The 20,112-nt window shown below is 39.9% G+C and overlaps 3 protein-coding genes and 1 long non-coding RNA gene across 4 annotated transcripts in view; 2 read left to right on the top strand and 2 right to left on the bottom strand.

The window, feature by feature from the left end:
* LOC103364042 (uncharacterized) overlaps positions 1–5,190 on the top strand; it is a 33,467-nt gene extending 28,277 nt beyond the window's left edge. The window contains exon 2 of the long non-coding RNA XR_520524.1: positions 2,706–5,190. This is a non-coding gene — a long non-coding RNA (uncharacterized LOC103364042). The remainder of the gene's footprint in view (positions 1–2,705) is intronic.
* il21 (interleukin 21) overlaps positions 1–5,814 on the bottom strand; it is a 13,513-nt gene extending 7,699 nt beyond the window's left edge. The window contains exon 1 of the mRNA XM_008291015.1: positions 5,738–5,814. The gene's annotated coding sequence lies outside the window, so the exon portion shown is untranslated. The remainder of the gene's footprint in view (positions 1–5,737) is intronic.
* A 3,323-nt stretch (positions 5,815–9,137) lies between these two features.
* On the bottom strand, positions 9,138–11,870 carry cetn4 (centrin 4). The gene is made up of 5 exons (XM_008291056.1): positions 11,760–11,870; positions 11,356–11,511; positions 11,132–11,260; positions 10,345–10,482; positions 9,138–9,398 (listed from the first exon to the last, which is right to left on the bottom strand). Exons 1-5 carry the CDS (start codon positions 11,760–11,762, stop codon positions 9,309–9,311), a joined length of 516 nt encoding a protein of 171 aa, XP_008289278.1. The 5' UTR covers positions 11,763–11,870; the 3' UTR covers positions 9,138–9,308.
* A 154-nt stretch (positions 11,871–12,024) lies between these two features.
* On the top strand, positions 12,025–17,287 carry bbs12 (Bardet-Biedl syndrome 12). The gene is made up of 2 exons (XM_008291067.1): positions 12,025–12,076; positions 15,190–17,287. The coding sequence occupies exon 2, from the start codon at positions 15,202–15,204 to the stop codon at positions 17,128–17,130; it is 1,929 nt and encodes a 642-aa protein (XP_008289289.1). The 5' UTR covers positions 12,025–12,076; positions 15,190–15,201; the 3' UTR covers positions 17,131–17,287.
* The last annotated feature ends 2,825 nt before the right edge of the window (positions 17,288–20,112 follow it).

Here is a 20,112-nt window from a genome sequence, read left to right on the forward strand (position 1 = left end):
TACTAAGCAGCTTTGCCACAATGTGCGCAACGTCCCATGAAAAGTCATAAAACACTACCTCCTCCACCACAGGAAGATAAAGCGCAGGATATATTTAAAAAAAAAAAAAAAAAAAAAAGGTCACTTGACACAGACATGTCACAATGGAAATAAAAAGTGTGCAGATTAAAGGTGTTAGATAGGTGTAAGCATTTATCATCAGATTGTATCTTCATAGCCGTCAAAGTCCTCGTTCCACTTTAAATTATGCAAAAAAAAAGTGGGTTTTTAGGTGTGTATGATTTTCCGTCTGAGTTGCTATAGTCTAACAGGGTTCACGACCTTTAACGAATGTCTTCACTGATGGTTAAGCTACGGTTACGAACGTAGTTTTAAGCCAATAATAAAAACATTTTTGTGTTGCCAAGAAGTTAGAAAATCTACTGGACTCTCATCCAGTGTGACTCTCGCTTTGGCTTGTTACCTCTGATGAAGATAGCAGCCAGCAGAAAGAAATAAAAAACAAAAAGGTTTGTTGCTGTCGAAGAAGAAACACCTGCCAAAGAGATTTTTTACAACCAAAGTAATGTTCTTAAACAGGGCTGTCACGATACCAGAGTTTCACTACATGATTATCTGCCCTAAATTAACTGATATGTATGTATATATATATATAAAATATTATTATTAATAATAATGGCCCCCATATTGCTCTTGTCTGCCATCCCCTCCATCCTGTTGTTGCATTGAAGTCGTAGCCGCACTTTGGTAGCTTGCACAACAGTTACAGCATATTGTTCTTTTTTTCAGTGGGAAAAAGCGACAGAACCACCAATTCCCTGTTACTGTTGCTGGAATATTTACAAAACTATCATATGTGTATCATTATGTCATATTATAAATATCACAGCTGACGTCAATGCTGAGATGTCACATGGTCCTTGCTCACAATGTTGGGCGATCACTGATCAGGTCGCTTTAAAACTAATGACACCTTACTCTGTTTTTTTTTTTCTTTCTCCTTTGTGCCTTTATTTGACAGCGCAGTGAGAAAGAGACAGGAAAGTGGGGGAGAAGAATGGGGGGAGGACGTGTGGGAAAGGGCCATGAGCGGGATTCAAGCTCATGACCTCCACATCGGGTCTGTAGCCCTGCACATGGGACGCCAGCTCAACCCGGTGAGCTACAGCGGCACCCAGACACCTTAGTCTTTAAAAAAGTAACTACATTACTTTTTTAGCAGCAGAAGTAAAGCTTTACTTCTGTTCCTCAGCGCAGCTCCGTTGTTAAATAACGCCTCTAAATAAGCACAAATCATCCACAGCCTTCTGTCACATATTATTTCATTTAAAGAATTAATATTAATGGAAAAAAAAAAAAGACACTGGCGCTGAACGGGCAGGCAGTTGCCAGCGTGGAGGAATTCACTGACCATCAGGAAACAGATTGATTCATCGTGATGGCACACGACTCTCCATAGGTCCCCACTTCGAACTGTGGTTACAAAGCCTTCAGCTTTAGACAGACTTGTACCTGTGTCTGAAATGTGTCACATCGGCCGGCCAGCGACACACAAACTTTAAGTATGACAAGTTTGGATTGACTCGCAATCACATTTCTCCTGTTGTGATAGAGGCCAACACCAACGCTGCACCTCGGCCTGACAATGAACTGATGTCAGGTCTCCATAAAACTTCTAGCTGGAAAGAAAAACCAAACAGACTGCAAAGTGTCAGTATCCTTGACAATTACTGGAATTTCACATTGCAATTCTTACACTACTCATTACTAAACAGAAAATAATGAAGCATTACTATATGTGCTTTAATTCAACATAAGTTACAACTTTCCTGTGTGTTTGTAGAAAGTGCAACTATTTTTTTTTGGTTTGTTTTTTCCAGTTTTCAGTCAAACATTTGTCCTTGTGTTCTTGTTGAACGGCCGAATGTCAGGCTCAAGCAAAAAAAAACAAAAACCACAAAGCGGTGTTATGTAGTCGTCCCGTATGCCTCGTCTTCATTCAACTGCTCAAGCTTTTTACGTCAAGTTTAGTGAAACTTTGCCGTACGAAGCGTTTTTGTGCCGTGACACAGTGAGAGTTTGCTGTTTGTGGTCAGCCAGAGTGTTAAACGCAGCAAAAAGTGTGACTTTAAGACAGACGGCAAACGTCTGAAAGCTGACGGATGGAGGTCAACCAGCGAGAGTGAACGTGTTCTTGTGCAAACCACTGCAACAGACCAACTGATGTTTGAGCATGAAAGAGGTTATTTAATTTTACCGGCGTGCTTTTCCGCTGTTAAGTGTTTTTTTTCTTTTAGTACCATGAAAGCACAATGAGGTGAGACTAAACGTGGTGAGATTTGCTGATAATCATTTCAGCAACGAAAGTGCCAACTTGTAAGGAAGGAAATCTTTCATATGCTGTGTATTCTACCCACTGAGTTCATTTTATGTTAAAAGGCAAGGAGCACCTTTTCTTAAATAGACTTTGTGTGTATTTCCCCTTCAAATTTCTCTTTGTTACAGAAAAATGCTTGTGTTTTCTCAAAAATGTGGTCGGGGCTGTGACGCATTTTGGTTTTCACCTTTTATTGACTTTACAAGGCACTGTAAAATAAATAAATAAATAAATAAATAAAAAGTGTGGTTTTAAATTTGTGTCTGTCAGTGAAGAATAAAAACTACATTTTACAATGACAAATGTGAATCTCCTCTTTCTGTTGCAGCTACTATCCCTGTTGGACTCATGTTAACAAAAGCCCAGTGTTAGCAGGAGTTACCAGAGAGCAGAACGCTTTTATTTCTGAACTCAACAATTTAGTGGGAGCACCTGGAACAGACCTATTCTAAAAAGCAATGGTTTACAAAGGGGAAGGAAGTGCTGCACGGCTCTGACGGCTGATCTGACAGCTGCAGGCAGGTGAAGATGCCACACAAAAAAATAAATAAATAAAAGCTCCAGGAGTTCTTCTTTTATTTTTTTTAAACACTATTATTTATTTTATTATAAATTTTTTTTTAAATGATGACAGGGGGGAGATGACAAAAGGCCCGAGGCTGGAACCGAACACAAGCTGCTGTGTAAATATGAATTATATTCTTCAGTGTTATTAGCTGTAGGTTGGCTTGTTTTACGTGTTCGTTTGTACTCTCTCCTGCTGAACAGTTTAATGCCACATATTTGTTCTTTTATTTGTTTCTTTCGCTATTACGCAGCGTCTGCTATCGCTGCAGATGTCTCAGCCGCAATTGTTGCTCATCATAACTTTGTTTTGTTTTCACTTGACGTTGTCACTCGGTCGTACTGTAATTATGTCATTTTTTGTTTTTGTTTTTGTTTGTCATTACTTTGCCTTTACATGGTTTGATCTGAATAAAACATATGTGTAAAAAAAAAAAAAATGCTCTGTTGGTGTGAAATTTCTCCAATTCTGGCTTGTGTGTGTGTGTGTGTGTGTGTGTGTGTGTGGGCGCCTTAAGAGAAACATTAGTCACGTTCCTTTTTTCTTTTCTGACATTTGAGACTTAAGTGAAAGTTCAGTACATGAACTCACCTTCATCAGGGGCAGTAAGCTAAGAATTTGTATTTTAAACTATTTCACCGCCATACACATTTGTTTACTTCATCTTAATAATGTAGTTTACTTCCTACTCCCACTCACTCGTAGTATGACTTCCACCCCTGCGGTCTCCCCTTTGTCAACAGTTTGCATTTCCAGGTTGCCGAGCAAGTGGGCGCATATTTGACACTTTGCATGCAACAGCCGTGCACACGGTGGTATCCTGCAAACAATTGTCTACTTTTCAACAAAATGACTCTTAGTGTAGAGAACTGTAGGAGCCCTCTGCTATTTTACATGTATTTACGGAGACGCAAGGACACATGAAGGTGATTTTGAGTGATTGAGAAAAGCGAGCGTGCTTGATATTACCGTAAGTGTACAGGAAGAGCACATGGTGTGGGTGGGGGATCGCCTCTTTTGGTCCTGTTCACCGGTACGACAGGAGGGATGACACAGCTTGTTTTTTTTAGTTTTTCACAGTCATCATTACTGAATGCAAAGATTTTACCTATTAGTTATGTTTAAAATCAAAACGTAGCCTCCAGCTCCTCTATTATCTGGTGAATTCTTTCTCATAAACCAACTTGGATGAACAGAATACTGATAAAAGACAGTCGATCCTGCAGTTAAATGCGGGTGAACGGTGCAGGTGTTTGTTCCCTGGAGCTTATCATGTCTAAAAACCAGTGATAACTTCATTCCAAAAGGCACGAGTACCTATTGACGAAAGCACTTTATTTTCTGCTTTAGTCATGATTTAGTCTTTCCAAGTACGACATGAACGTACAATCGATGTATCTGACGAGGTGATGGCTGTTACTGTTCGGTGAGTGATCTGATAAAACTGCTCAGAGGAGTAATGGCTCATATTTAATTTGTTATCTGAGTGCGATTTCGCCCACAGTTTCCTTCCTTTATCGAGAAAGTGAAGTGTTGTTGCACCGGGTTATTGGGTCTGATCACATGTAAAGTGTCCCCGCAGGACACAATCTGCTAATCTGTTGGAATAATCATGTCTGAAGTCTTAGTATATTCCACAAAGCAAGAACATGTCAGCAGTCTACTGACTAAATTATAGATGAACTTGTGCAGCCACTCATGAGGGCTGCTGGCGAGCAAATATTAAAAACTCCATTAAATACAAACAAATTCCTGATCCTGTTATGATCAAACACAGGTGAAAGCTTTACCACCACACAGTTAAGTTGCCACAGGTCGATGTTTAGTGGAAACAAACTGTTGAATGCCACCACACAGTAATTTACGAGGGAGAGACCTGAGATTCAGTCACGTCAACTCTTTTGCTGTCATCCACCTAAATAAACTAAATAAAAGGATAAAAAGCCAGGTCAACAAGGCTGATTACACTGAAACAGAAAACCAAACATCTGAGTCAAAGACACGGCACAGTTCTGCACAAAGAACGAGAGCGATCATGTTCACAGAATCTGCCTTCTGTTCATTTTCTACGAAGCAGCTCCTGAGTCAAATCAGCAGCACTGTACCAACAGCTGAACAACTTTTAAATACAGCGTACATTAAATGATTTAATTGTTGTTTTTGTCACTCTGCTCCTTATATATGACATCGAATGTGGCTTATAGTGCCAAAACTGAAAGGATGTTGCTTCGTGGAGTTACGGCGGTGATGTAAAAAAAAAAAAAAACACTGTCGACTAAACCCACTCAAACAAGCTTTGTTTTCCGCTGTTGTGTACACCTGACTGACGTTTAAAGGTGATTGGTTAAGGAGTGGAAACAGAGCTCCCTGAACAGGTCGAGCGTCAAAGCGCGTGAGTCAGGTGTACAGCAGTAACTCACGAAGAAGGAAAACAAATAATGAGAATAAAAGGCGTATGGATTAAACAGATACGAGGCAAAGGCTTCACTTCACAGCTGTCATTATGGCTTTTAACACCAAAGAGGTTGATATACGAATATTCCTTTTAAACTGTAGAAAGGTGGAATAAAAACTGGAATAAAACCACAGGACAAATCACATACATACATGAAGAACTTGTATCATCACACAGCAGTTGTAGAACATGTGGGAACAACTGATTCGATCAACAGATAACACTAATGACCGCAAATGGAAATTTCAGAAACACTGGATTATAGTGTTAAGTTAGAATGTCTAAATCTCCAGAAATTCTGTCAGTATATATATATACATGTATACAAAAAAGCACATACCACTGATGCAGTCACTCTTTGCTTCTTCAGGGCACAATGACGGTTATTACTTTGTGTTCAACTTGTCTTACTCAAAGGGGCTTGTGAAAATAGGTTGCCTACATAACGGTGACACATCCTTGACATTTAAGAGTTAATAGTCTAACCGTCTTTTACCACCAACGACCAGACTCGCGGCGCTTAGTTGTTTTGGAAATTGATCATTTTTTCTGGGAAAATAAAAAACATGAAGCGACGCAGTGGGAGTACTGAGCAGGACGCGTCATGAGAGCGCTGTTAAACCACAGCAGGGGAATAACACTCAGCTGAGGGGCCGTCAACATATTAAAGGCCACGAAACTGCCACTGTACAAAAACATCAAACTCCAATTGGAAAGTTTCGCTCTAAAGTCAGACATCCACCGTTTCAGCAACACCTACTCCTCCAAAGTGGGTTGCTCCATGCACATCAAGCGCCTTGCTAATAAAGCCATTAGACCAAGTGTGATTTTTGAGTGAATCCGCTGCACCGTGGTGCTTTTCATGCTTCATGGCGGTTGACAGTTTTTTTTTTTACCAGCTAATTTAGGTTAGAAGTTTCACCAAAATATCCACCTCAGGTCGGGCTAGTTTCACTAAGTTAGACTTTGACTGTGGCTTTGATCTGATTAATAATCACACTTTAGTCAGACATGACATGTATCTGTTACACACAGTTGCTTAGAACTTGATTGTCCAACTATTTTGCTATGAATTATGGGTACGGCATTTTTTCATGCTAAAGAATCTGCATCAAAAACCCCTGGGATTAATTCAATTCAATTCAATTCAATTTTATTTGGATAGCGCATATTTATAACAACAAGTCATCTCATAGCGCTTCACAAAGACAGAGACAGAAACACCCAACAATCCAAAACATTTGGATTACCTATAAGCTTCAGCAGTCCGCAACAGTGGGAAGGAACCGAAAACCCCCGCAGGGGAAAAAAAACCTCCAACAGAACCTGACTCAGGGAGGGACGGCCATCTGCCTCGACCGGTTGGGTGGATGTAGGATGAATTATAAAATTTAGTTTACAGTTAAACAAGTTAACAGGTTGCAGTCTGAAAAAAACATCTATCTCATTGCTTACTCCACCATGTTATCAGCAGAGTCGTAACTCTCCGCCATGTTTTCCCTCCTGTCTCTGTGAGTTGGTGTTACTGGTCAGGGGCTTATTTTGAGGCTTAAAATAAGTCCATCGTAGATTTTGTGAGTCTATATGGCTCATAATAAACTACAAGAAGACATTTTAGACTAGTTCCGACACAATAGACCCGTCTACAATGTTTTGGAGAAGCGGATGAACTCCAACCTAAGACCTGATTCCATGGCAACACTCGGTGGCACCAGCTGATGAAAATAATAATAAATAAAGCAAAAGCATGGCTCAAAACTTGTGGCATGCTGATAAAAGTATGGAGCAAGTAAAGACAGGAGAGAGGTTTTTGAAATCCCAGTACCTTGTTGCATTTTTTTTTTTTTTCTGTGTTGCTTTGAATGAATTTTCACAGGAAAAAATATCCCCGACGGTTAAATTCTGCAAGGAGGCGAATGTTTTCGGCCAGACTGAAGGAAGCTGAGTGGCCTGGGTGAGTCTCAATTTAGCCATAATTGATTGTATTGTCATCCTGTCAAGAATTAAGCTGCTTTGTGCCACAGATGAATTTAGAGGTCTGTCTGATGTCTCACCGTTTGCTACATCAAAGTCACATTTGAAGTCTGCCTTCATTAAATTGGCCCGTGAACTAACTCCAAATTTAGACCTATGTTTCCATGGCAGCACTCGCAAAACAAAACAAAAGGGCAAAAGCATGGCTTGTAATTTGTGGTTTACAGATAACATTCTTGAGAAAGCAAAGCAAAGTTTTTCGAGGCCACAGTTTCCTTCCTGTAGGACACCGACAGTAGTTACAATCTTTTTCCAAATCAGTTTTGTTTTTGTGTTGTTTAGTTTCTTAGTGATTCTTTTTTTTTTTAAAGAATACGTTAAAAGTGTTAAGTTCTTCATGGAAGCAAAAGTGGTCAATTGTATATTTCAAGAAAAGTAAGTCACAGCAAATAAGTCCTACTTAAGATAGTCATGAGCTTCACAACTTTGTGCACTGAAACAAGTCTAAATGTTAGACGTAAGCCTCAGTCAGTCTGTCTTTGTGAAACCATCCTAGTCTGACTGCTGGTAAACTGTATAAGGAGGTATTTATTCGACCAGTATCATGGACCTGTTAAAGACAAGCAGTGTTCCATTTCATCCCTAGATTTCCCAAAATCTATGTATAATTTCATATTTAACCATTTGTGTCCACTCAAAGTGAGCTTCAGTTCTGTATTTCAGCTCTCACCTGGTGTCTGGTCGACTTTGAACTCCGAGAAGGTGGACAGATCTGAGTCATGGGGGGTTACATAAAGCAAACCTTTAAATGCGGCCTTTTGATTTGGCTCATCTGTATCAATTCCAAGTTTCAGCTCAACAATTGAACAAAATTAAAGGAAACATAGAAATCTGAATTTGATACCAAGTGAAAAGAATCTGCTTAACAAAAGCCATGCCAATAAATGTACCTTTATCACATGTTCAAAAAGAAAATAAACATGTTAATAGGAAACTCAAAATCTGGCGGATCAAGCAGGTCAAAGTTCTTTCAAACATTTCTTATGTGGAATATTTTTTTTTTTAATTCACATCTCATCTTGGGAGAAAACTTTTCACATTTTCCACCTGATGCTCCCTCGCCGTCTCGAACAGGTTATCACAACTTTCACAATCAGTGGCAAGCATCCTCAAAATAATAGACAGCCGTCTGACGGTTCGGAAAAACACGTCACTACAATATCCTGTTTATTTTAACAAGGTTCTATGTTTTGGCCAAAACCAGATTTCCGCTGTATATTACAATTAATCAGCAGGAGCATCTTTCCTATAAGATGATCAGAGCATATAAGTAACGCAGCGCTGTACAGTCTCGTCTACAGATGGTTTAGTAACTCAAAGCATAAAGTGAGAGTGATTCTGAGTTACTCATCTCAAGTTCACGCTTGTCATTTCTGTCTACAGTAACATATTGCATGTTAGTCAACATGAACTTAGTCTTTAGACTTTCACTGTCTGGTGGACAGCTATTGGGATGTTGTGCTTTGCAGCTGCACTGCAGCGTTGGCAATGTACCGAAATTACCTTCACAGAGACTGTCAAAACCATAGCCTTTCTGTTTCTAACCATAAACAGCAAGTAAAAGTAAAACACTGATGTTGAGTGAAGCATTACTTAAACACACACAAGGCCAATGGAAACATTTAACTCTTGTAATTTGACACTGACTGTTTGCATGTAAATAGCATTTTTAAGGTTTATGTAAAAGTAACAACAAACAAACAAGCTATGATGAAATATATTTATTTGTCTTGCATTGTAGAAAAATCTGTGCAAAGATACAGTATGTTAAAATATTTATTTACAAAGAGAACTAATCAGCCTAAGTCCCATAAAAAGCAAAGCTACTGTATAAACTGTTCTGATGTCATCAGATCAAGAGTTTTAAACTAACACACTCAATAAAGATTGGTCTTCTTCATTATCCGCAAGAACTCCTGCTCGTTGACTTCACCGTCTCCATCAAGGTCTGCTTCGTCAATCATTTCCTAAAAGGATAAGAAACATGATGTGACCAAACAGAAACGGTGACGAATGAATCGACAGACTGGAAAAACTCTGAGTCGGGCACCGTGTCTCATACGCGGCCTCTCATTGCAGAAGTTGCCTAGTAAAAAAATAACATCCGGAACCAACAATGTAGCTGCTATTCATATGTCACATGTAAGAACATAACAACATTAGAGGAACCGGGAACTAGATGACAGACATTGGTGTATAGTGTGTACATTGTCTTGTCAGTAGTAAGTTTGACAGTGAATCAACTGTCTACTGGCAGCAGTGGTGTGAAATCAAATCTGTTATTAGCACCTCTTTGTTCTGTGATTTTAAGAATGACTGAATTTGTCAAATTGTGAGTGAAAATATCTGCCTATGGTTTCTTGTGTCGCTTGAAGGCTACTGCTGTGAGGTGGTACTACATCACTGATAGAACGGTGGAATTTTTGCCATGTGCTTAACAGATTTTGGCTTTTCCTGCTTACTTAATTCTGGAAACTATCCACCACAGCCAATGACCAGAAACCTTGCTTTCATATCCTAAAAACAGGAGATACAGCCAGCTGTGCGCAGTATGTAGACCTGAGTTTCAAATACCTAAAACATTCCTGTTAACGCAACACCAAAGACGTTTCCCACAGTATCAATCATCAACCTTAAAACTTGACCAATTCAAGGGAGTGTAAACCTTGTTACCACTGCCATAAATTTAAATAAAAAAGATTAGATGTTCCCCATCGGTCGAGAATGTATTTGTGGTGGTCTACAGCAGGGATACAAAGCTATGAAGAGATAAGAGCACCAAGACTTGAATGCACCAAGGATTAAAAAAAAGAAACGAGTTCAAAACTCTTTCTGAGCTAAATGCAAAGATATATGGGTGGATCCTTAACTTATTTCTACACAGAGCCATGGGGTAGTTAAGAATCACAATACCTGCAGCTCATCATCCGTGAGGTTTTCACCCAGCTCTTTAGCAACTCTCTTGAGGTTTTTGAATGAGATTCTCCCCGTGCAGTCATCATCAAACAGCCGAAAAGCCTTCATGATCTCTTCTTTGGAGTCCTTTTCACCCTGGTAACATGAACCAAGACATGACACACGTACTGATCAGTGTATTACAGAGACAGATTCAGAACACACTGAAACTGCTCTTCTTTGCTAAAAAAAACAAAAAACAAAAAAAAACAAATCGCCTTAATTGTCAACTGAGGGCAGATTGAGAATGAAATGGCACAGAGGAATTTAAATGTTAAGTACAATACACAGACGTAAAAATGTCTGATCACCATGGTGGGTCAAATTAGTTTTGTAAGTGTGGGGAGTATTTATTTTATTTCCTCAATCTTCTGTGACAGATGTGCTGAGTAATGTAAAAACAGTTGACTTTTGCATTCAGTCTTTTGAAAACATTTGAACTTTTTCTGTTACATGGTTTTCTACGGAGATATTTAGCTGGGAATAATCCTAACTTTCATGTCAGACTGTTTGTATAAGTATTTCAAGGCTAAAATAAATACCTTATAAGTTTTTTTTTACTTTATTAACTTTAAACTAAAATCTACCGCATTATGTAGGGCTGCACATCAACAAAAATGCTACAGCCCTACATTCTGAGAGCCAAATAGTTTCTGTGACTAACACTGTGTCTTTTTTTTTGTGTTCTTCACAATTTTCAACTTCTGGGAAGCTACCTGCTTGTTTCTCACCATATACCACTCACCATTTTCACTGCCATTATACTGACAAAGTCTCCAAAGTCAATTGTTCCAGAGCCCTCTTTATCAATGTCTGCAATCATCTTCTTGATTTCTTCTTTCTTTGGCTCAAACCCAAGAGCTCTCATGACAACCTGTAGCAAAGAACAGGCCAGAAAGCTGAGTTATCGCGATATTTGTTCATTTGCACGCATTGAATAACATTTGATCCAATGCATGTTTAACCAACCTTCAGCTCTTTCACGTCTATGGTTCCAGTTCCGTCTGTGTCAAAAAGGTCAAAAGCCTCCTTTATTTCTTGCTTTTGCTCTTCAGTCAGTTCGGGTTTGTGAACTGGCTTTTTCCTTTGGCTAGCCGAGGGAGCTGGTTTCCGGTAACTTGTAGCCTGAAAAATGCAAATATTAGGACAGGGATGCTACTTTATAGAAGGTAACCCAGTTAGTAGGTTAGCAGAGAGGCCCTTTACATTTTTTACACAACACTTAGTACCATGCTAGTTAGCTTGCTGCAACACGAGACCAAACAGAAACAGGTTTAAGAGCTAAAATTGACGGTTTTTAACGGCTCATCCCACAACCTCAATAAAGCTGATAAAGCATGAATTTCACACGAGACACTAATGTAAAGACATACCATCTAAATGAATGATTCAGTCAAAAAAAACTTCACACTCGTGTTGGACGATCGGATGTCAACAAAGCAGGCACCAACGGCTGTATTCTTTCTGTTACAAATAGCCAATAGAAATAACTCAAACTCGGTGACGCAGGCATGTTAGCCAATCACAAAAAGCAATAGGCGGGTCATAAGCGTGTCAGCCAATCGTTCGAACAGTTTTTTTTTGTCGCCAAGCAACCAGGAAACACAACGCATGCGCAGTACGTAATCATTTGAGCCAGGACAGCTGAAAAGTTGTGTCGCATCATAGACTCGTCGTATATTATATTAAGGTAACATTATGTGTTTGTGCATAGTTGGAGGATATAGTATAGCTTCCCCGTCTTTTAGAAGCATTTCTACACACTGCTTTACTTTGGTCTCGTTACAGAGAGACTGAATTAAGAGTTAATTTACCTTTAGCTTGTTAGCTTAGCTTGCAAGCTAGTAGAATGTACAGCTGTAGGACTCCGTCTGTCCATTTGGGGGTTGATGTATTGCATACTGTAGATATAGGCGCAGTTGCAACTGCACCAAACTTGTTACCAGTGGTTAGTCCTGGATTCAAAATTGTAAGGGCTCATTATGTAGAATAGACTCTCAGAGCCATAAATCTCTTCTAGACATGGAATATGCAACATTGCTGGCTCCATTAATCCGTTAACATCATTCATAGGTCCCCCTGACGTTAAAGTTTCTCATTGCTTCCTTCAGATATATATATGGGTTATTCCATCTCAATTCACTAAAAGAAGAAGAAGAAGAAAAAAAGACGTTTACACCTGACCATCTCATATTTGTTTGACTTTTCTTCTTCTATGCATACATTTGAACATGCATTGGGCAGGTATGATAGGTGAACCGTAAGCAGTTGATTAATTAGATTTATGTGATTGATTTAAATCAAGTAAAACATTCAATATCATACCATATTATACCATAAGAAATGTTGTCAATTTTCATTATCTATATGTCAGACATGAATATATTTTTATCTGTTTTTTTTATTTCTTTATCAGGACCTGTTTTGATTTATTATAACCTTGTGAGCAAAAAGTTAATCACATATAAACATTGTATTGGGGAAGTTGGTAGCAATAATACACAGTGTACTGACATCAGTATTAAATCCTTGCTTTAAAATAGCTCATGCCCAGTTATTTGTGGGAAATAGTTTCCCCAGTTCACTCCATCTTTATACAGTATTGAGGCCCATGTTGTTAACCATATGGGTGGGTTTTCCTGGATATTCCAAAAGACACTCATGTCATACAGTTTGGGTGTATCATTTGTAAACATGTTATTTGACAAAATGGCTTCAGCAGAGGAAGTTGTAAGAACATGTTCTGTTGGTGATAAACTAAGTTGTAGAGAATTTTACCACAACCTGGATTACACCAAAAACTGAACCTGAGAGCACCAACTGTTTACGTCAAAGACACACGTTGAGCATTGTTTATTATGCATGTGTACAGCATAATGTAAATTGTGAATCACTATTGCATTCACACTGCATGTTGTATCAGGGAATGTTTCACTTGATATTACCTGTATAAAATAGAAATAGCTGAATATAGATGGACGCAGGCTGCAAGGTGGCGCAGTTGGTAGTGCTGTTGCCGTGCAGCAAGAAGGTTGCCGGGTTGCGTCCCGGTGAGGGCAAAGGAATCGTTCTGGAGTTTTCTTTCTGGGTTCTCCGGCTTCCTCCCACAAGGTCCAAAAACATGTTGAGGTTAATTGGTGATTCTAAATTGTCCGTCGGTGTGAATGTGAGTGTGCTTGGTTGTCTGTCTCTAAGTGTAGCCCTGTGATAGACTGGTGACCTGTCCAGAGTGTCCCCTGCCTTCACCCTAAGTCAGCTGGGATAGACTCCAGCTCCCCTGCAACCCTAGTGAGGATAAAGCGGTGTATAGATAATGGATAGATGGACGCGATTGCTTATGGTGCCACTTTTCATAAATTATTTGAATCACTGTGAGTTGGAAAACAATGATTTTTCTTTTAGCCCAGTAACAATATTATATTACTCTGCCAGTTGGGACCACTATTGGAGTGACACCATCCTGTTCAAGAAATTTTAACTAAAGAAATAATGTTACCTATGACCCCACATTTTACACAAGGTCAACTCAATCAATATTCACCACTTAAAAATAAAAATCTGTCAAATTGATGATGGTCGGGTGTGGGGCATTCGGTGAATTGTGGTAGAATGACCCAGGCACATCACAGAGCAGCAGTATGTGTGTCATATTTGTCACACATGTGAGACTGATCAGTACAGGAAGTTATGTGAGACACATAGTATTGCACTAATAAGCAAAAGAGTGAATCTAAACTAATGGCAGCTTGACAAACTGTCCAAATAACTAAAAGTCTAGTTTGGTTATGATTTCCTAAACACTGGAAACTCTTTCCATGTCTGCTGATAATCTAACTACTACTTTACTTACAATAAAAGTCAGAGGTCAGGATTCAACCTGAGAACAGCTGCTAGGGAACAAATAATTTACCTGCAGCTGATAACTCTTGTTTGTGACGACTCACCTGTCTGATGTGAAGTAAAATGCATATCCTGACCTGGACTGATCCAGCCTCAGTGCAGGAATCATTTATAGTCATAGCTAACTGTTTTCATTGCAGTGAAGTTTTTTTTTCTTTTTTCTTCGTACATTTTAGTTTGTAGCCTAATAGATGTGAAAATGTCCAGCAAACCTAATGAGAAAGGTGTTTTATGACTTTGGCATGCAAACTGTAGCTGTTGTGCTGTCCTTGATGTTTTCTAGTCACTATTGTTGCTGAAAGGTGGAAAAGGCCTTTCCAGAACACGTCACACAACGCTAAGTGTGTTGCGTGAGCGTGCCTGCCTCATACTGAGATGCTACGCACTTTAGACATGTGCCGTGCTGAAAGTGATATGGAAATGTTGCCGTTGCTACTCACTCAGACATGAAACTGAGAAATTCAGACGCCAAAAGATTATTCGAAAGGAGTGAATGTCTATACTAAGTTTTTGTACTCTTAGTGCCTTAGTGTGTAAGCAGCTTTAAAATGTTACAGCAGGACAGAGTGGGCCTGATTTTATTTACTTTAATTACTGTTGCAGCTCTTAATATATATCCAGCGCACCTCTTGATCACATGTTTTGTTGGTGCTATCAGACTCTGTGTGTAATATTTTCATCTGAAATATAATCCAGTAAAATATTAAGTATAACAGAACAACCAGCTTCAATTTGAAGTTGAGAAGGGACTTTAAGGAGCTAAACTTTGTTACTGACCTTGTTCCTGTGATTAATATTTAACACAAGTATGTTAATCAATTTTGCTAAATTAAAAAAAAATATTTGCAGAGATTTTACTTGGTAAAAAGTGACCAAACGTAACACTTTCCTTTTACAATGTAGGCACCTCAAGTGATGCTGGGAAGTACAATCATAAACCATCGACAACATGTTGGACTGCAGAAACTCTCAGCGCTGGCAGGAATCCTGCATTCCTGTTTGGGTCCTAATAAAAAATACAAGTTCATCCAAGATGACGGGCATGGGGAGTCAGCTCTTGCGTGTTCGTGTTTTCGGATCATCGAGAGCCTGGAGCTGACCTGCGCTGTGGGTCAGCTGATTCACGAGACGATTCGAGCCCACCAGAAGGTCTACCACACAGGGTCGGGATGCTTGCTGTTTCTCGCTGGAGCGTGGAGCCGTGCTGCCCTGGACTGTCTTCACAGAGGGATCTCAGTTGCGCACATAATCTCGGCTATGTCTGAAGGCATGGATATATGCATGGATGTTTGCAGGAAGTCCGCCATTTCAACTGAGGGCCTTGGTGTGACGCCATTAAAGAGAGACACTGCGACATCCCATCGGTTAGAAGTCCAGCTGTCAGAGGAACGAATCACTAACGCTTCACAGGCATCGTGCCGCTTGGAGAGGTCAACAAAAGTTGATCACAAGACTCTGAACATCAGTGAGCAAAGGAAAATAAAGCTCAGCAGACATTTTTGTGAGACCAGGTCTGACCCTCCACCTCGTCAGCCTCAGCTACCTGACATCGTGCACATTGCTGAGGCGTTGAGCCATGGTTGTGACGACGCAATGAAGTTAGTAGTTGAAGCCGTTCAGATGCTCTCAAAAATGAATCAGCAAGACGTCAGTCATTCCATGTTTGACATAACTAAAGTGGTGACTTGTGTGTTACCCGGTTTACCAGAGCAGCATGCCTGCGTTGTTCCAGGCTGCGTTGTTCTTTTGTCTGCTGAGCAGGCTGCGGTTGCCCTTCACTTACAAGAACAACACCTGAAGGTGGCTCTTATTAACGGAGATTTCTCAGACACCTATCGACATCTTGGCTTTAAAAGGCTAAAAGACGTACAGCGTGTGAGTGACCGGTTGGATTTGTCGAGTTTGAGCAGAGAGGATGAGTGGGTGGAAAAGGTTGTTAGGCTTCTGTTAAACCTGGAAGTGAAGCTGATACTAATCAGTGGGCTAGCTAGTGAGAAAGTGATCCAGCACTGTTGCACACATCATATACTTGTGGTGGAGAAAGTGAAAGCTTCGGTTTTGAAGACATTTGCTAATTCAACTGGAGCCACACCGGTGACTTATGCCACGCAGTTGACTAAGCGCTATGTTGGCAGCGGGGCGGAGGTTAAGATATGGAGGGACCTCGGCAGCCGTGGCAGCAAATCTGCAACAGCTGTGAATATTTCCGCTGGTATGAGCGGCGGACTGGTGACAGTGGTCCTTACAAGCTGTATACATGGCAAGCTGCAGGCACTGGAGGATCAGTTTTGGGCCTGTGCGTATCGTTTACACCACGCGCTAGAAGACAGAGCCCTTCTACTTGGTGCTGGACGGACAGAAATGCTTTGTATTCATCACCTGCAAAAGCAAGTGGAGTATCACCGAGAGAGGAATCGTGACTGCGTCCAGCAAACCACAACAGCGACGGCAGCTAATCACTACAGGGGTGTAGTGTTGCAGCTAATGGCAGAAGGTTTAATAGATTACATATCCACTGTAATGGTTAACACGGGGAAGTTTTCAAAAGTCACAGCCAGGACTGTGGTGAGCCAACAACTGCAGAGCTATAACGGACATTTAGGTGTTGCTGCAGAGTTGTCACAGCTTTTCTTGGAGGATGAGAAAGAGGACAGTGCAGTTTTCTCAGAAATGAAACCTGGTGAAGCACGAGCAGCGGAAATTTACGATAATCTAAGCGTAAAGCAAGAAGCATGGAGAAAGGCCTTAGATGTTGTTTTGCTGGTCTTACAGACTGATGCAGAGGTCATCACAGGCGTGGGCCACAAAAGTGACGCTGCACAGGAAAATGTGCTGCTGTTGTGATGTGTAAGCAGCATTTTGGAGAATTGTTTGACTGAACACAACTTGCTAAATGTTTTTTTTTTTACTAAATGAAGGAAATGTTTATTTAGACTGTGAATCTTTATTGAAACATGTTTTTATAACTGGTACAAAGTACAATAAAGATTTTTTTTAATTAGTTGAGCTTTATTGTCTTGAATGCCAGAAACATGATTTGAACACGATGCTACCTGTTTTCTACCACATGGGGGAGACATATGCATTGTTAAGATATAACAAATGAGACGAGTGTTGTTGAATGTTTTCAGATTTATTTTTTCAACATATATTTGTTTAAGAAGCTTGTGGTTTTTGTCTTGAAGGTGCACTATTCTCATGAGAAATTCCTTAAAATGTCAGTTTGTTTTCACTGTAAACCAAGCCCGACTCGCATGACATTAACCTTATACTCACCTTGTCTTTGTACACAGCTTAGCCAGAGAAAACAACTACTGGATGTCCAAAACCGCAATTAGATTTCACTCTCCTTGAGCATAAGAGGAATTCTGTTGTGTCAAGTCTGTCTCATAGTCTCGGTACACTTCCTTAATGATATTTGCTTTTGGGTCATTATGTGTCTCAGTTTGGACAGCAGTGTTCACAGTGGACACTCAGACTGCTTCCATGCCAACTGTGGTGGTTTTATGACTTTCTCTGTCATAATGGGAATGCTTCATGGAGAAGGAATGCCTCCAGGCAGAGTAAATGTTTTTGGTTGAGTCTCATTAGCTCCTGTCCTTTTAAATAATTGTCTAACCTCAGGAAGTTGTTACAGTCATTTGACTTCTAGAAACCTTTTGTTAGTATTTCCCCTCCTGTGTGATCACTGAAAGGTCAGATTAATTTTACATGTAGTCACGTACTCCTTCGCACTAGATTTATAAAGTCGGTTTGTCCAGTATTTTGGGCCGACTGTTATTTTAATACTTTTATTCAGCCTAAGAAACTGTTGAATGAGAAAAATGACTACTTGGAAAAATCCACCCTAAAACAGTGATGGTTCACATGAAAGTAAAGATTCGTCTTCAGAATTTTCCTTCCTGTGCATATTGTGTTTCAGAGGTGTTGGTTGCAGGGACACGTGAGACCTTCCATTTCCTGTGAGATCAAAGACGGCGCTTCTTGTCGCATTCTAAAAATAGTTGAGTGAAATAAAAAGCGCCACACAGGTTTTGCAGTTGAGCCATAACAATCTTGACTCAGGCATTCGTCGGAGGCGGCGTGGCAGCGAGAGGACAGGGTGTGACATAACGCGACAAACACAACGCCGAGAGGGGAATTGGAAAGGCAAAGTCGGTGACACATCTGAGAGTTCAGGCTGAGTCCACATTTGACTCTCTGCTTCGTGCTTCTTCTGCACGGGGTCCTCGGACAAATGAATGAAATGTTAAACATCTCCGGCCGCTGGTAGAAACTCATCACTGGGTATTAAAGGTCAATTTTCTCCCCATTAAAAAAAAATCTCTTCCTGCCTTTAAATTACTTCAGCGTAACTCTACACTGTTAGTTCCTCTGGATAGTGCAGATGTATTAAGTCCTCAGCTCTCTCTCTCAATCCACCTGTCCACACGTGCTGCAACTTGAGCATACCAGCTCACATGGGCTTGGCTCAACCACTGAACAAACGCTATGCTACACACTTCATTCTGCATTTTTACGGTGTAGTGACCTACTGTATACAGCCATGCAACTAATAAATCCATATCATATATAACAATATATGAGCAAATAATACAAAATAAATGATGTCGTGTTTGAAGTCTTCATAATTCCACCTATAAATGTACTTTCTCCAGGTAGTAATGTTTTTAAAGGTGCATTAGGAATGAGTGAAACTGATGTTATAATTCAGTATGTTTCGAGCTATTATGTATTCTGAATCTGTATTTTGCACTGAGCCTATGACTCTGTTTCGTGTTTTCCTACTGAGAACAGCATACGTCCCTGAAGATAATGTGGCCGGTGAGAACCGGTTCACACACTTGGAGACAGCAGAAACTCCTCTATTCTATCAGATACGATTGTTACTTTAGCTACAACATCCACACATGTTGCTTACCAAACATCAAGGACGTGGACAGAGCGCAGAAGAGGCATGCCTGTCCACGCCATTGGTAACTGGCCGATTAAACTCGGGAGCGTACAAGTCTTATCTTTGTTCGGGGCAGGCCCAGCCCAAGAAGATATCTGGAACCTGGAACCGAAAACACTCAGTTCAGCTGGACATGAGATTCCTCTCTGTCCCTCTGAATTCCAGCGCTACAAAACTTTACCTGTGACCGAAATAAATTAAACTCAACTGAGAACTGAAGATTTCTCCGGCTTGTTCTTGGGCTTCCAACTAAAGAATCGGGTCTAACACTGATATCGCTTATTCTCGTAATACTAATTCTGAAATTCATTCATGCTTGTGTGGAATGTGACGGGTCAATTTCAGTCTAACTCTAATTAAAAACACCATGATTGATAAGTCGTGCTCTTTTTTAGTACACTGGCTTTTTTTTTTCTTTTTTCTTTTGTCTCTTTAGAAACCGACTTCTTGACAATGAGAAACATTTTCATTCTACAATTTGGGAGCAAGAGTTAGTTTTGGTGCATTACTAAATTATTACAACACTCTCCAATAATGAGCCCGTTTGTTCAGCACTGTACAGCTTGTTTGTTTTTGTTTTTTTAATGCTAAAATTGTTCCATCTTTTGGAGATTTCCATACAATCAGAAAAAATTCCACTTCACTAAGATGAATGATATTTTGCTAGTTTTACGGTACAAGACTTAACTCATTTCAATCCTTTGGGCAATTCATATCTTTTATTTCATCCTATTTTACATCCAGCTGTTGTTGTTCTAGCTGGTCCATTTGTTTGTAAACCAAAATGCTCTAATTAATGATTTTATTATGTTGCTAAATTTGAATATACACATTTTTTTTCATTATTTGTTCATTTTTATTACATGTGTGCC

The sequence above is a fragment of the Stegastes partitus genome, unplaced genomic scaffold (assembly GCF_000690725.1).
Source record: "Stegastes partitus isolate 25-593 unplaced genomic scaffold, Stegastes_partitus-1.0.2 Scaffold16, whole genome shotgun sequence".
Lineage (NCBI taxonomy): Eukaryota > Metazoa > Chordata > Actinopteri > Pomacentridae > Stegastes > Stegastes partitus.